The 14,090-nt window shown below is 30.1% G+C and overlaps 1 protein-coding gene and 1 long non-coding RNA gene across 2 annotated transcripts in view; one reads left to right on the top strand and one right to left on the bottom strand.

Annotated features, from left to right (window-relative positions):
- LOC142325442 (venom protease-like) overlaps positions 1-12,230 on the bottom strand; it is a 65,492-nt gene extending 53,262 nt beyond the window's left edge. Inside the window, exon 1 of the mRNA XM_075367216.1 lies at positions 12,065-12,230. Coding sequence (XP_075223331.1) covers positions 12,065-12,182 — 118 coding nt within the window. The 5' untranslated portion in view covers positions 12,183-12,230. The remainder of the gene's footprint in view (positions 1-12,064) is intronic.
- LOC142325444 (uncharacterized) overlaps positions 1-14,090 on the top strand; it is a 110,892-nt gene that overhangs the window by 83,667 nt on the left and 13,135 nt on the right. The gene's annotated exons all lie outside the window — the stretch shown is intronic.

Raw genomic sequence — 14,090 nt, 5'->3', positions numbered from 1 at the left:
TAAGTTTTCATCACGAATATACGTTCTTCAACAGTTAACCGCATTTTAAAAAACAACACGATTACGCAACCTTGTTCAAAAGACAATGCTCAATACAGATTGGCGTTACTCGAATGTCCAAACAATAAGCAGTCCTCTCCACTCTAGCTTCAGTCGTACCAACATCTTCCACATTATTTTACCAATGCTACAGCAATATATGTATTTAGATGGAGTGATGGGGTCTATTTTAAGTTGAATACCCTGCCTAGATAAAGTTGGATTTTCAGTCTTGGAAGAGTTTTTAAATTGTGATATTTTAAGTACGGGTTCCATTAAGCCTCTTGTTTTTTGGACTTAAAAATTTATTTATTTAAGTAATTATTTACTTAATACGACGGCCCGATTTGGTGCAGTGTTATTCAATAAGAGTAAAAAAATTATGGTTTACAAAAAAATACCACGTAAACAAGAAAATATTCCACGATCGTCCATTCAGCCTAGTTTCTTCAATTCGCACTTAGATCCAACGTCGGCCCGATGATATCGAGCCGACATACAGTCTCCGTGCACATTAATTCATATTTATTGCATTCATACACCACGTGGAAGGCGTCGTCCAACTGTCCGCAAAAAGTTAAAATTAAGAAATTGCGAAAATTACCCACTTCTCCTCATTTCATTCTGCCTAAAATTTAATACCATCATTGTGCCATGTATAAAATTATTTTCATTTAGCCAGTCCGGAGTATTAATCAAACTATAGGCCAGTATGCGTACATACATCTTCAGGAAATTTCTATAATTTTTTTCTGAGTTTTTACTTAGGGAGATACTTCAAATGTCGACATTTGAGTATCGAAGCAAAAACTTCGATACTCAAAATTTTGGCCGAGAGCTATACTTTCCCTTTATGTTTATGTTTCTGCAATCGTAATGGAGCTATAGTCGGTAAAGTAAAAATGAAATATAAGAAAATATAATATAGTCAATTATTTTATTCATTGCGAGTTTAGAATTCCTTCCGTAAGTGATTTTACTATATGCGGTGATGCGCTTATTTTTGGGACAACTTGAAAAAACTATAGATACAGTTTTTAAAATATAATTCGAGCGAAAATTAGCCGTTTTTTATCTTTAAATGAACGGTGTAATTTCTGTATCATCGAAAAATTTTCTTTTTTTTTAAAACGAATTCAGGAATCACGTAACATGAGTTTAATGTAATTGCGTTTGTTAATAATAATTTGTATTTAATTTAATAATAATTTATCAAAACGTTAATTTACGTCTTTTCAAAGCGGTTTCGTCAGCTTAACTAACACAATATTCACCGTTCTGTCCGCTTTCAATCGTCTCATTCACTAGGAAGACAGTAAACCCGGACCTGGATAGTGTATCGTAGAACTTGAGTATGCAATAATATGCGCAAAAAAATAGTGTCCCGGGAGGTATTACCAAACTTAAGGGGCTGATTCAGTACATCAAAATAAATAGATTATATGGCCAAAATACCTTATCTCGCTTCATTTTCCCAGTGTCCATTTTGTTTTCTTCAATAAAAATTTATATCTATTGGATTGAGGTATTTTAATGAAATTTAATATATATATACCAGATAACTACTTCTACAAATAAATTAGTTTAAAAATTCCAGAATGTTTGGCTAAATTAATTTGTTAAATCATTAGTAGATCGTAAATATTAGTTTTATAGAATTATGTTTTATTTTATAAAATATTAAAGCAGCCGCTTTAATATTTTGTCGCAAAATGTTATTCTTTTACTGGCAGTTTAACGAAATTATTGTATGTCAAACCTTAAAAATGGTTTTTTCGAAGTTATGCTACAAGAAGGAAGTTATGGTAATGTGTCAAAAATGGGGTGCGAAGTTTTCCCCTTTTCTCGACAATTCATGACCCAGAGACCCCAAAAAACAAAAATAGCGGGAGGAATGTTCGTTTTACGTATGTACGTATGTTGGCGTGTGTTTGAAGCTTAATAACTTTTGACTGGGTAAATCGATTTTGATGAAGTTTTGTACAGATTCCTGTATATGGGACAATTTATTGGTAAATATTGGGGTTTATATCTCCAGATGGTGGAGTAGATAGTTTTTTGGTAGTCAATTTCCTGAACATTTTTCAAACATAACCCCACATTAAGATTAAAGTCAGAACATACGTGGATGCTTACTTTAACATGTTTTTTTAAATTTTCCCCCTTCGACCCAAAATCGAAAAACTATCGCTTTATTTGTTGCATACTTTTTTAACAAAGATTTTTTTTATGTCATTGTAGGAAGTGATCTCAAAAAAAAATTTTGGGGGGCAGTATCGGGTATGGGGAGCAGATCAGATTTAGAAATATTGCTTTTTTGAATTTCTTAAAACGTTTTTTGGTTTATTTCATGTATCATCATTTCCTACTATATGAGAATAAATAACCAATGCCAAGAAAGTAATACAACTGTGTTGTCAGCGTATTTTTATTTTTTACATTATTTTTATTTGAGATTACTACCGTATGCAGTTCTAGGATCAGTTGTATTCAATTTTTCAGGTGAAAAACTATATAAAACCGTGAAATTTATTCCTCAATTTATGTTTTATTAATTTCTGTGCGGACTCATTTTATTCTTATATCAGAAATCAAGACGAAATTATTCGTAAGTTCTAACTCAAAAGTGAACGTTTACGGATTCATGTTTACAAGAACATTTTTCTTTAATTTCACTTGTAAAATATCTTCTGAAATTCTTTGTTTCTTTTTGCGATACCTCTATATTTATAAATTAACTACCACCCTCATCGTAGCTTCGCACGCTCTAATATGGTTACTTGCGTTTCCTGTCGTGGTCAATGTTTTCCTTCTTTTTTTTTTTTTAAGTAATCGGAGACAGGTGCAGCCAGTCACATATACTTTTGTATATGTGATGCGACACACAGCACTGTGGCTGTGTTGAGTTGCTGCGTCGTACACAATCGCTCCCCGTAAAAAATCGTAATTAAAAAAACCGAAAATTTTTCTTAGATATTTATCTGAAGAATGTTTGCAATCTCAGATATGGTGAATAAATATATAATTTAATATAGTAGAAATTGAGGAAAATGTGCTATCTTTGTTCAAATTTTTTTTACCTTCCTTTATCTCTTTGAAGGTAGAAAATCTAAAAGCCTAGAAATTGGCTTTTATATATTCACATGAAGACTACTTACTCTAAAAATTAAGTTGACATCTTTATTTGCTACCTAGAAATTACAAAAATAGTACAATTTAATGTTACCCCATTTTAATCTTTTAACCATTTTAACCTTTTAAACTCGGAATTTCAGAAAATCCTTTCTTAGTGTGCACTTACGCCGTAAGAAGAACATGGTATACAATTTTCATTAATTTATCTTCAGTAGTTTTTCCTGGGCTTTGATTATGAATTACTCACGACATGTTCTTTTATGTATTTAGATTTAGTTAATAGACAATTAAAAAATATCATCGATTTTGACTTTTTATTCACGGTGGACCATACATTGATTTATAAAGCGGGTTAAGATAATAATTTGTTTTAAAGTGGAGATCTTTAAATGTTTAATGACATCATGTTGCATAGAAAGCGATATTTTATTTCTTGGAATATTCAGTAATGTTTTTTACCTTGCAGTAATTTGCCTTCAAAAAATCCTCGAAAATATATTATATTATCTTCTTATCTTTTAAAATTGCTGGTTTTCCCTCTGCATCACAGGGTTTTTGTCTTTAAAAAGGTGTGAAATCCATATGACTTCATCTTTACAATTTCATGGTCAAGAAACCGGTTGTACGGTTTTTTTTTATAATATTATACCGAAAACAAATTACTTTTATTACGTTATCAAGGATTATATATTTATAAATTCTTAAGTTTAATACTTTCAATGGAGTTTCCTTCATTACGTGTAGAATATTTTTGCTAAATTAACTTTACAATACACCTACTCATAATAATCACTTAAAGTATATTATTATTTAAATTTTAGCTTTTGTAAAATTAATGTTAGTAACAGATTAAGATGGCATTAATTAATGTTAAGGTGTTTAACCTGTACCTGTTAAACCAGCATCTTGTAAATTACCGGCTGATTTTTTTTATTTTTATTAATATTGTTTATTATATTTTTAACGGTAGGATAAATTTTTATAAGATTTAATATTATAATACTTTACCGTAAAATATTTTATATTTTTTTTCTGTTATTTGAGACTAATTTTGTTTTAAGATAAATTGTTTTATTATATTTTGCTTAAATTTTGAAATTATAATTTAACCAATCAGTTGGAAACAGTGTATATCGTAAATTGTTTCACATATCTTCTTCTTCTCTCTTTTTTTGTTGATAATCCTAGGATTGGTTTCCAGTTGACATCCATTCTACTTTATTTTCAGCAGATCTCTTTAACTCCGTTCAGGTACTACATCCAAAGAAATGTCTTATTAACTGGTCGATATAGTTGAGCCTCGGTCTTCCTTTAGCATTCTTTCCTTCCGCTACAACTTCTAATACCGTTTTAGTCAACCCGTTACGTGTTAACTTTGCTGGCCCTACTTTGCTTTAACTTGTTCAAGAGTAAGGTTTATCTGTGCACCATACTTAGTACCTCCTGATTAATCAGTTTTTCTATTTACCGGATGTTTCATTCTACGGTAGCAAGACGTCTCAATAACTTTAATTCTCCTTTCCTCTATCCTAAGAATCCACGTCTCGCTTCCGTATAAAAACACACTCTATACATGTTTTTAACATCCACTTCTTGAGGTCATCATTATGTTTCTTTGAAATGCATAGTTTTGGCTTTTTGTAAAATCTATTCTCAGCCTGGTGGATACGGCTGCCTATTTCCTTTTTTTCTCTGCCATCTGACGTTATCTTACTGCCAAAATTTGTAAAGCAGTCCACAATTTCTAAATACCCTCCTCGCAGCTTGTATGGCGCTCTTTCTTTTGATTCCGACTTTCCACAAGTATCTTATACTTACACTCTATTATCTTATATCTTATTGATACACTCTATTATACTTATAGATATATCTACATATAATTGAATAATTATAATTCAGTAATTGAATCCTACTATCGTAAGATTCAATTATTTATTTATCGCTATGCTATGTCGTAATCTTATATATAACTATAGTTTATTTAAAGGATTATAGCGATATTAATTAGAATTTCTATGAAAATGTTTATGTTCATCAGTCGTCCAATCCTTGCGGATTTTTTTTGGTAGGCAGAATAATACTCGTACGTCGAAGATTTTGTATGATTATATACGTCTCAGCATAATTAGTTTAGAAAATAAAAAAAAATCAGGAAACGGCCTGTACTCTTTACTTTTCTCCTGGTAAGCGTTTCATAAGATATTTTATTATCCAGATATCTATGCCATTTTTCGGAATGTCTTTTGTCTAGTTCAGGTCGCCTACGATCGTGTAAGGCTGCAGCATCCGTTCTACGATTACATACGGTTTGTATTACCTGAAACGGGTAATGTATAAATAAATAAAATGACCGGTGCATAATAATTCATGAAATAGATCACGTCAGGAATGGAAGCAAAATGTTGTAAAACAAAATGTTTTAAAATCTATTCCTAGAATTTTCACGCGAAAGAGGTAGAAAAATGGTAGACGGTAACGAAGAATACGAAACAAAAGATAGAAACTAAACATGATACTAGTAAATTTTTTAATACAATTATACTTCATTACAATTAATGTAATTATACGTTATTACAATTATACGTCAGGAATAAATAAGTTAAATATGGTGAATAAATATGAGTATGGTAAATATGCTACTCCACAAAAAAAAGTAATTGCTCAGGGTTTGTATGGTTGGATCATAGGAAACCATGGTTAAATCTTGATTAGAACAACATCACAAAATACACGATTAATTATAAAATAAAAAACAGAAATGATTAAAGCCCGTATTAATTATTTAAAATATAAACACATAGAATGGCAATAAGATAGTTAAATTTACGATACTAAATGTAACAAAATAATTAAAAAATAAATCATAATTCCGATGATAATAAAAATCCGGTGATCACATTACGCACACATTTAATTTAGATGTATAGATTTCTAGGTTTTACTTTTTAATTAGATTTATCTAAAAATTGATCGATAGCGTAATATATTTTTTCTGTTAAAGATAGTTTTAAATAAATGCGAAGGACTTTTTAAATGATTTGCTGGTTTATTAAAGCATAAGATCCTTTCTTGTAAGCTTAAATACAGTGTTGAGTTACTCGAAAACAGTCCTGTTGTCTGTTGGATATTATTATTTTAATATCTGCAAAAAGATAAGAAATCATGTTTAATTTCCTAAATATCGGTTCTACATTATTCATACTTTCGGGAGCCAAACGGTGATCTGACAGTCCATTTTTGTATCTTGAAAGCTTGCACTGATTTTTTGAAGAAGCTCCCAGTGAGGTAATATTACACTTTATACGTTTTGTAAAAAAATATATTAACAAACTTAGACGCTTTAAAACAAAACAGTAATTGATTTTATTGTAAACGAAATCAGTGTGATCATTCTACGAGAACTTGTCGTCTACTAAAAAACCCAGAAATTCGTTTTATCGGCAATAGAAATACTTTCGTTATGTTATATCTACCTGCGATTCGATGTTTCTCCAATCGAATCTTCATCAATATTTGTATTAAGATCAGTCTTAAGATGCGAAATCGTCCTGAATTTTATTACTTTATCCAAAATTATAAGTATTTATCTATATACTACTCCTAATTTTTAGTTCAGAATATTCTATATATTATCTCGGGACATTGCGTTTGGATCGAGATTTGAGAACGCCTCATATTTAATTTTCTTTCTTTTTTTTGTTACATTAAAACTATATATCTTATTTTTCACATAACCATAACCATTAATTTTAATTTAAAATCACTTGCTCTATTTTATCTTTTTTGTTTATTATTCGTATTTTGATTCTTTAGAAAATTAATATCGCTTTTTTTTGTGAGTATTGTGTAAATAAAAGGCAAATGTTCAGTAGGACATAACCTAATTTTCTCCTAAATTTAATTAGTATGTACTTCCACAATTTAAAAGACACGACTGATTACCGAACAACAGGAAAAAATGAACAAAAAAAAGTTCAAATTTAAATCGTCATTCCCAAGTTATATTATTTTTATATTAAAGCAGACGCTTAAATAATTGGCTGTAATTGGCCGAACATTAATTCGGATATATTTTAAATACAGACGCATAAATATATTTATATAAACAGATGATAATAGAAATTGAGTCATTTTCCCGTTCGTTTATCACTTAATAAAATAAATTACTCGTCTGTTGTATTTAAATGATTATTTGAAATAAGTTTTAAATAAAAAAATAAGATGAAAACAGATTCAAATAATCTGCGTTTCGGTTTTTTTTCTTTTTTTTTTAACATCACATTAACCTTTTCGATAACCTAATATTGTAGGCCTCATGATATATTTAAAATAAATGTTTAATTTGTTGTATCTTTAATTATGAATCTATGAATCTCTCTTACAGTATCACATTCCGCAACAAAAGTTTTATTTTAACAAACTTTAACTCGTTTATATATTTATATAAATTAGAAAATTAGTTTATTTGCATATTGTAGAGAATAAAACATATATTCGTGTTATCTTTTAATCCATTAATAACTGAAGCATAGGAACATCCGATTATTGTCTGTCGCATATTTCTTCGATGATCGAATCATTTTTAACTCAAATAAAAGCAACTTTTATTTTTTTAACTTTTTTTACTTCCTTATGCGAAGTAAAGGAAGTATTGTGATCGCGAAAAATTTCGGTTTTCAGATTTCAACGGAAATATCCATTTTTACCATCTCTGAATCACATTTTGACTAGTTTCGGCGTGACGTCTGTACGTACGTATGTAGTATCTCGCATTACTCAAATAACGATTAGCCGTAGGATGTCGAAATTTTTGATTTAGGAGTAATGTAACATCTAGTTTTGCACCTCTCCTTTTGATAGCAATCCACTAAATAAAAAGTGTCCAAAAAAAGCCCCCCAAAAAAAAAATGAATTTTGGACTTTTTCTTAACTGCAATAATAAGCCCTCATTAAGAGCTTTTCAGGGATATATCATAAGTGGTACTTATTTTCGTTGGTTCCACAGTTATAGCCAAATGAAATTTTAATTAATGAAATGTTTTAATCTTACAAGGGGAAGGCAGAACTCTTTTTTTTAATTTAAATATATTGATTTAACCTCTGATTGTAAAAAAAGTCACGATAAATAATAATTCAATAATAACAATAAAAAAAATATATATGAAAACATAGAAGTTATTAATGAAATAAGATTTTATGTACTTTTCATTAAAAAAAAAAAATCGTGTATATATAATTTAATACGCGTACAAGGAAGTCACGAAGTGTCCACATCAGATTTTGTTTTCAAATGTAACTCGTCTCGCGCGGCAGCCGCAGGCAATGGTTAATTACATTACCGTACAAAATTGTTACAAACCTCTGAAATGATTACGTGTTTCTGAAAATATGAAAATGCGGGAATTTTTGTAATTTTGTAAAAACAGGAAAATTTTATAATTTTCACAAAAAAGAGGCTTAAATTTTGTTGGTACCGTCTAAATTTAACTCTTTTAAGACATATTAAAAAAATTAATCTAAATAATATTTTATTCAGAGTAACAGATGCATGATTCACCAAGTTTAAATTAGGTAGACTAATAGTCGATACGCGATAATTGAGTGTGGGATTGCATAATGTAATTACCAGTAATAGTATAGTGGACTCGTATTATATTTATGCAACATACGCGCGTAGTCATCCTCTAAAATAGATATTTTACTACTGTATCTTTTTTTTACTTAATTATTTAATATTATAAAATAAATTACTTTAATTTTTCGAAAAAAATTTACTTATATTTATAATCACTTATAGATATTTAATTGTAATTCGTAATTACTTATACAGTACTTTAGATTTACTTATACAGTAATGGTGAGTTAAAGATATTCATTAAAGAAAAGATAATCAATGCTTTTATTCATTATTATATTAGTCACCATGGCAACAGAATTAAGTTACGAAGTTTTCGTCATCAGAGTTGTGTTGAGTCGGAGGTTCTGAGGTTCAAATCCTAGTAAGAGTTAGTTCCTTTATACAGGTTTGAATAGTAGACAGTGGATATTGGTGTACTGTGGCGGTTGGGGTTCAAGTAACTGCACGTCTCGGGAATGGTCGGCCTGAGTGTACAAGACTACATCTCATTTACATGTCATATCTTTCCCATTTCACTGGATGGTGGAGGTGTGGGGGGGGATTTTATTATTCATTAGTTGAACAGATTGCAACTTATACATTAGGAAAATAATAAACTATGGTACTTTAGTTCCCACGGTTACTACTATTCTGTCTTTCGCAATTTTTTTTTAGTTATCTATAAAGCCTGAACACTTTAATTGTTATTTATTAGTGTTATTCTCATAACCATGAGGGTAACGAACACTGTGTTGGACGAGGGGGCAGAATCCTCTTCTTCATTTTCCTGTTTAGCTTCCGGTAATTACCGTTCAGATTATACTTCAGAGGATGAATGAGGGTGATATGTATGGTTGTAAATGAGGTGTAGTCTTGTACAGTCTCAGGTCGACCATTCCTGAGATGTGTGGTTAATTGAAACCCAACCCCCAAAGAACACTGGTATCCACGATCTAGTATTCAAATCCGTGTAAAAATAACTGACTTTACTAGGACTAGAACGCTGGAAGGGGGCAGAATCCTCTAGCTAAACGGCAAGGATTTCTTCTAGATCTAATACATAAGTATTGATATATGTTGAAATTCTTAGGAATTCAGTTTAATACAAGACACATTGTTTATTACTATCTAATGATGCTATATAATTAAATATATTTTACAGAATTCCGATAATATTTCATCTGAACCGTCAACTTTGACTCTGTGTATTGTTAAATATTATTTTTTGTCTGCTTTCTATCTTTGTCTAATAGATAATGTAACGAAACAAATTTTTCTATTGATGAATCCTTTTTTTTTAAATACATTATTGCTTTTCATTTTATTGCCCCGGCCTTTTTAAATGAAAATACGACTTCCTATGGTTTATTTTGTAAATTTTTTTTTACGGAGCCCAAGAGCTGGAAAATTAAAACTTGGCAGGAATATTCCTTTTGAGAGACTGGTCACCGGTTAAAGTAGGATTCTTCTGACCCGCCATTAAGCAGGTGAAAAGTGCACCCGATACATTTTTCAGTTATTAATTTCAGTAGAGGTATACTACTGAATTTGCCTGGCATATTTACCTCATTCTCTCAGTAATGTGTGTTCGAATTTAGAAATTTCTGTAAAAGATAGTACCCATGAGCGGAATTGTAAGAATTGTAGTATCGGCATTTTGAAAAGGGTCACCTTTAAAATAAAATAAGTACGCCAAATTTTACCCTTTTCTTCCGTATGGGAGAATTTGTGATAAGGGAGTTTGTGAGGGTTTTCAATTTTAGGATTTATATACCCATGTATATATATACTAAACAACTCTTCAGCAAAATGTTATTAAAACCCAATAATATTACTTTTTTAAATTCTCATTTTGAATACTTTTATTTGATAGCCCATTAGAGGAATGGTGCTTTAATATCTACATAACTTCTCAACCAGTAGAGGTATAAACTTAAAATTTATTATAGATAATAAACCTAATTATCTATGACATTTCCCCTATTAAAGGAGGAAGCTGATTGGAGAATGGATTTTACAGTTCCAGTATATGTATTTAACCAATTTAATTAACGATTTATTATCATTAACTTATTTATTGTTTATTAACTATTTACAAGTCCTGGTTTCATGGAGCCGACCTCCTATTTTTAAAAGACAAAGTTCCTTGTCGTTTACATTAATAATCAATTGAATTTTAATCTTAAAGATTATATCTTAAGTATTGATACTATTCAGCCTCCTTATTTTCTGGGGTTTAAAACTTTATTTATTGGAGTGATTTTCTCGAGATTGGTGCGAAGATATCCAACAAGACTAAACAAATATTTGTTTACTACAAAATTAATATGATTATTGTGATGCCCCTTATCCGATGGGATCGAAAATCAGGTCGAAGCTGGGATATTTTATAGCCAAATATTTTTGCCAGATTTAGACTTTCATGGTCCACGGATTTTCTAGATGAAGGCAAAACGTGTTTAGAAATAATGTTGAATATCTTCCATCCCTAAATCTAATCGACTTAAAACTTTGACATTTAATTTAATAATAACTACATCGTACTAAAACTCAATTTTTTTGCAACCGTTATACGGAAAGTAAACGATTAGAAATGGTGAAATTTCACTTCCTTTTTCTAATTTTGTTCAAAATTTAATACCGACAATGAGTGTATGTAGAATTTTTCTCTGAAGATATTAAAAACAATATAAGCAAACCATGTACATACTAATTTCGAAAATATCTATAGCTTTTTTTATGATTTTGGACTAAGGGGTTCTTGAAACGTCGATGTTTGCAAAATCCCGGATACCCAAAATTTTGGTTGATCATGGCCAAAGTTTACCTTCCCTTTATAGATTTGCTTATGCAGAAGCAATAGATCTTTACCAGGAAAGAAAAAATTGTAATATAACTTATCTCGATTTTTATAAAAAAAGTTTTTTTAGTTACTTATGTGTAAATTGTCTAAGTTAATTAATGACACCCTCTATGAACAAGAATTTCATCTAATGCTGTATTAGGCTGACTGCTAAACTGTCATTTGGGTTGCTACCTCTTTTGAGATAAAGCGGTCTGAAATTTGAAAATTAATTTTTTCAGAAACATAATATTCATAATACTATAATATTTACTTATTTAATGTAATTTACTAATTTGGTTTGCGATGAATGTAATTAATTACCGAAATGTTTGTATTAATATTGTGAGATAATTTTTATTTGGCTGTAAATATTATGTTAATAAATAAAACAATAATAAATAAAATGTGAGAAATATACAACTAATTACCTCTTTCAGCTAAGTGTATTCCATTTTCTGGTATTTGATATGCATACGTTACTGGAACCGCCACCGCCACGAAAAGGAGGTAAACCCCGCAAGCCTTGAGACATCCTACGTTCACCATGTTCGTAACGGAGTGCACGTTATACGGCCATGCTGTGCATGATATAAATATTGTATTATTATGAGTCTACTCTTCTTGTCCTCCGGACTAGAATGAATTCTTAGTTTTGCCTGTAGATAGCGTTTATGGTATTTTACGTAGTCCTGGTGTTGTATTTATAGTATACGACTATATATTTTAAGTATACTGCTAAAAGCCGTACGTTGTCTGCTGTATATAGTACATCTATTAAAATAAAACATTTTTATTTATTTTGCGATCTCGACACGTCTAAATTAACATTTTCATTTTCTCGATATTATAATTTTTTTTTTTAATTATATTCTTTTTTGATACGAACTATAACTATCGGAAATGAATCTTCAGTAGAGTACGATAATCGTAACTTACAAACAAATTTTATAGGCAAAAGCACTTAAATTATGTGGAATTCGCAACATTTTATGATTTAAAAATTAGATCCTTCAGACGACCACCGATTCACCGTTGACATTCGATAGGTTTGCTGAGTAATTCATAAAAACCCAAGAAAAGAAAAATTAAAACAAATAGAGAAAAAACATTAAAACAAGACAAAAAAATCTGCTGCGGACACCACATGACTTGCTTAAACGCCTATTAAATTACATATACACATTTTTAAAAGTACATAATATTTTATTTCAGTAATAACTGATTTTTTTCATATTTTTTTAAAATTATTATTACTGAATTATTATTTATTGTAAATTTTTTAAAACAAACAGGTCAATAATAATTAATAAATGAATATTTTTAAATTAAAAAAACAGGAAATGAAGTCTGATTTGAATCGATGTGCCTTCCCATGGTAAGATCCATATAATATATATTACATTAATAAAATTTTTTTTTGTCTATAATTGGAACCAATGAAAATAAGTACCGCTATGATATATCGTGAGAAGCTCTCGATGAGGGCATATTACTGCAGTTAAGAAAAAGTCAAAAATCAAAATTTTTGGGATTTTGGGTTTTTTGGAAGCTTTTGGTCCAGTCCATTGGTATCAAAAGGGGAGGTGCACAACTAAACGTTACAGCATTCCTAAATAAAAAATGTTGACATCCTACTGCTAATTGTTTTTCAGTTATGCGAGATACATACGTACAGACGTCACGCCGAAACTAGTCAAGATGGATTCAGGGATGGTCAAAATGGATATTTTCGTTGAAATCTGAAAATCGAAATTTTTCGCGATTACAATACTTTCTTGTATGAACAATGAAGTAAAAATATTAGAACTAATATTAAAAAATAATATAGGGGTATTTATTTACACCCTTTTTATACAGTTTTAATAAAGTAATGCAATACACGTTAAATGACAAGAATAATTTAATTATATTAGGGGTGGCTGAAATATATGTACATCCGTTCTCAATTCGTAAATGAAAAGATGTACTCAAATGAAACTATTACGGCGTAAAAGTACATTTAATTTCCAACAAAATGTTATATTTATTTTTCCACGTAGTCGCTATTTAGAGCTACAGGTTTCTCTCGACGATGAACCAATTTTTATATATTCCGTCAGCGAAGAATGTTAGTGGTCTTTCCTTGACTTTCGACCTCTCCGAGTCTAGTTCATCCATGGTGAAATTAATACCCTTAATAACCCCCTTTTTTTCTGAAAGGACTGAAAATTGCAGAAATTTGCAGAAAATTACCAAATCTGGTTTGTTTAGAGGATGTAGTGTAGGGGTAAATTTCATTTTCACAAGAGCCTCGACGGTTGCACGTAATGTGTCTGGATGGCAGAATTATCGACACCGTGGATTGTCACACGACTCGTAAGATGTTTTAACGCCCATATGTATCGCACAGAATTTACTGTTAAACCAGATTCCATATATACATATTCAATCAAATATATGTGTTTGGAATCCCAG

Source organism: Lycorma delicatula, chromosome 5 (genome assembly GCF_047948215.1).
Source record: "Lycorma delicatula isolate Av1 chromosome 5, ASM4794821v1, whole genome shotgun sequence".
NCBI classification, from domain to species: domain Eukaryota; kingdom Metazoa; phylum Arthropoda; class Insecta; order Hemiptera; family Fulgoridae; genus Lycorma; species Lycorma delicatula.
This window is presented reverse-complemented; position numbering and strand designations above follow the sequence as displayed.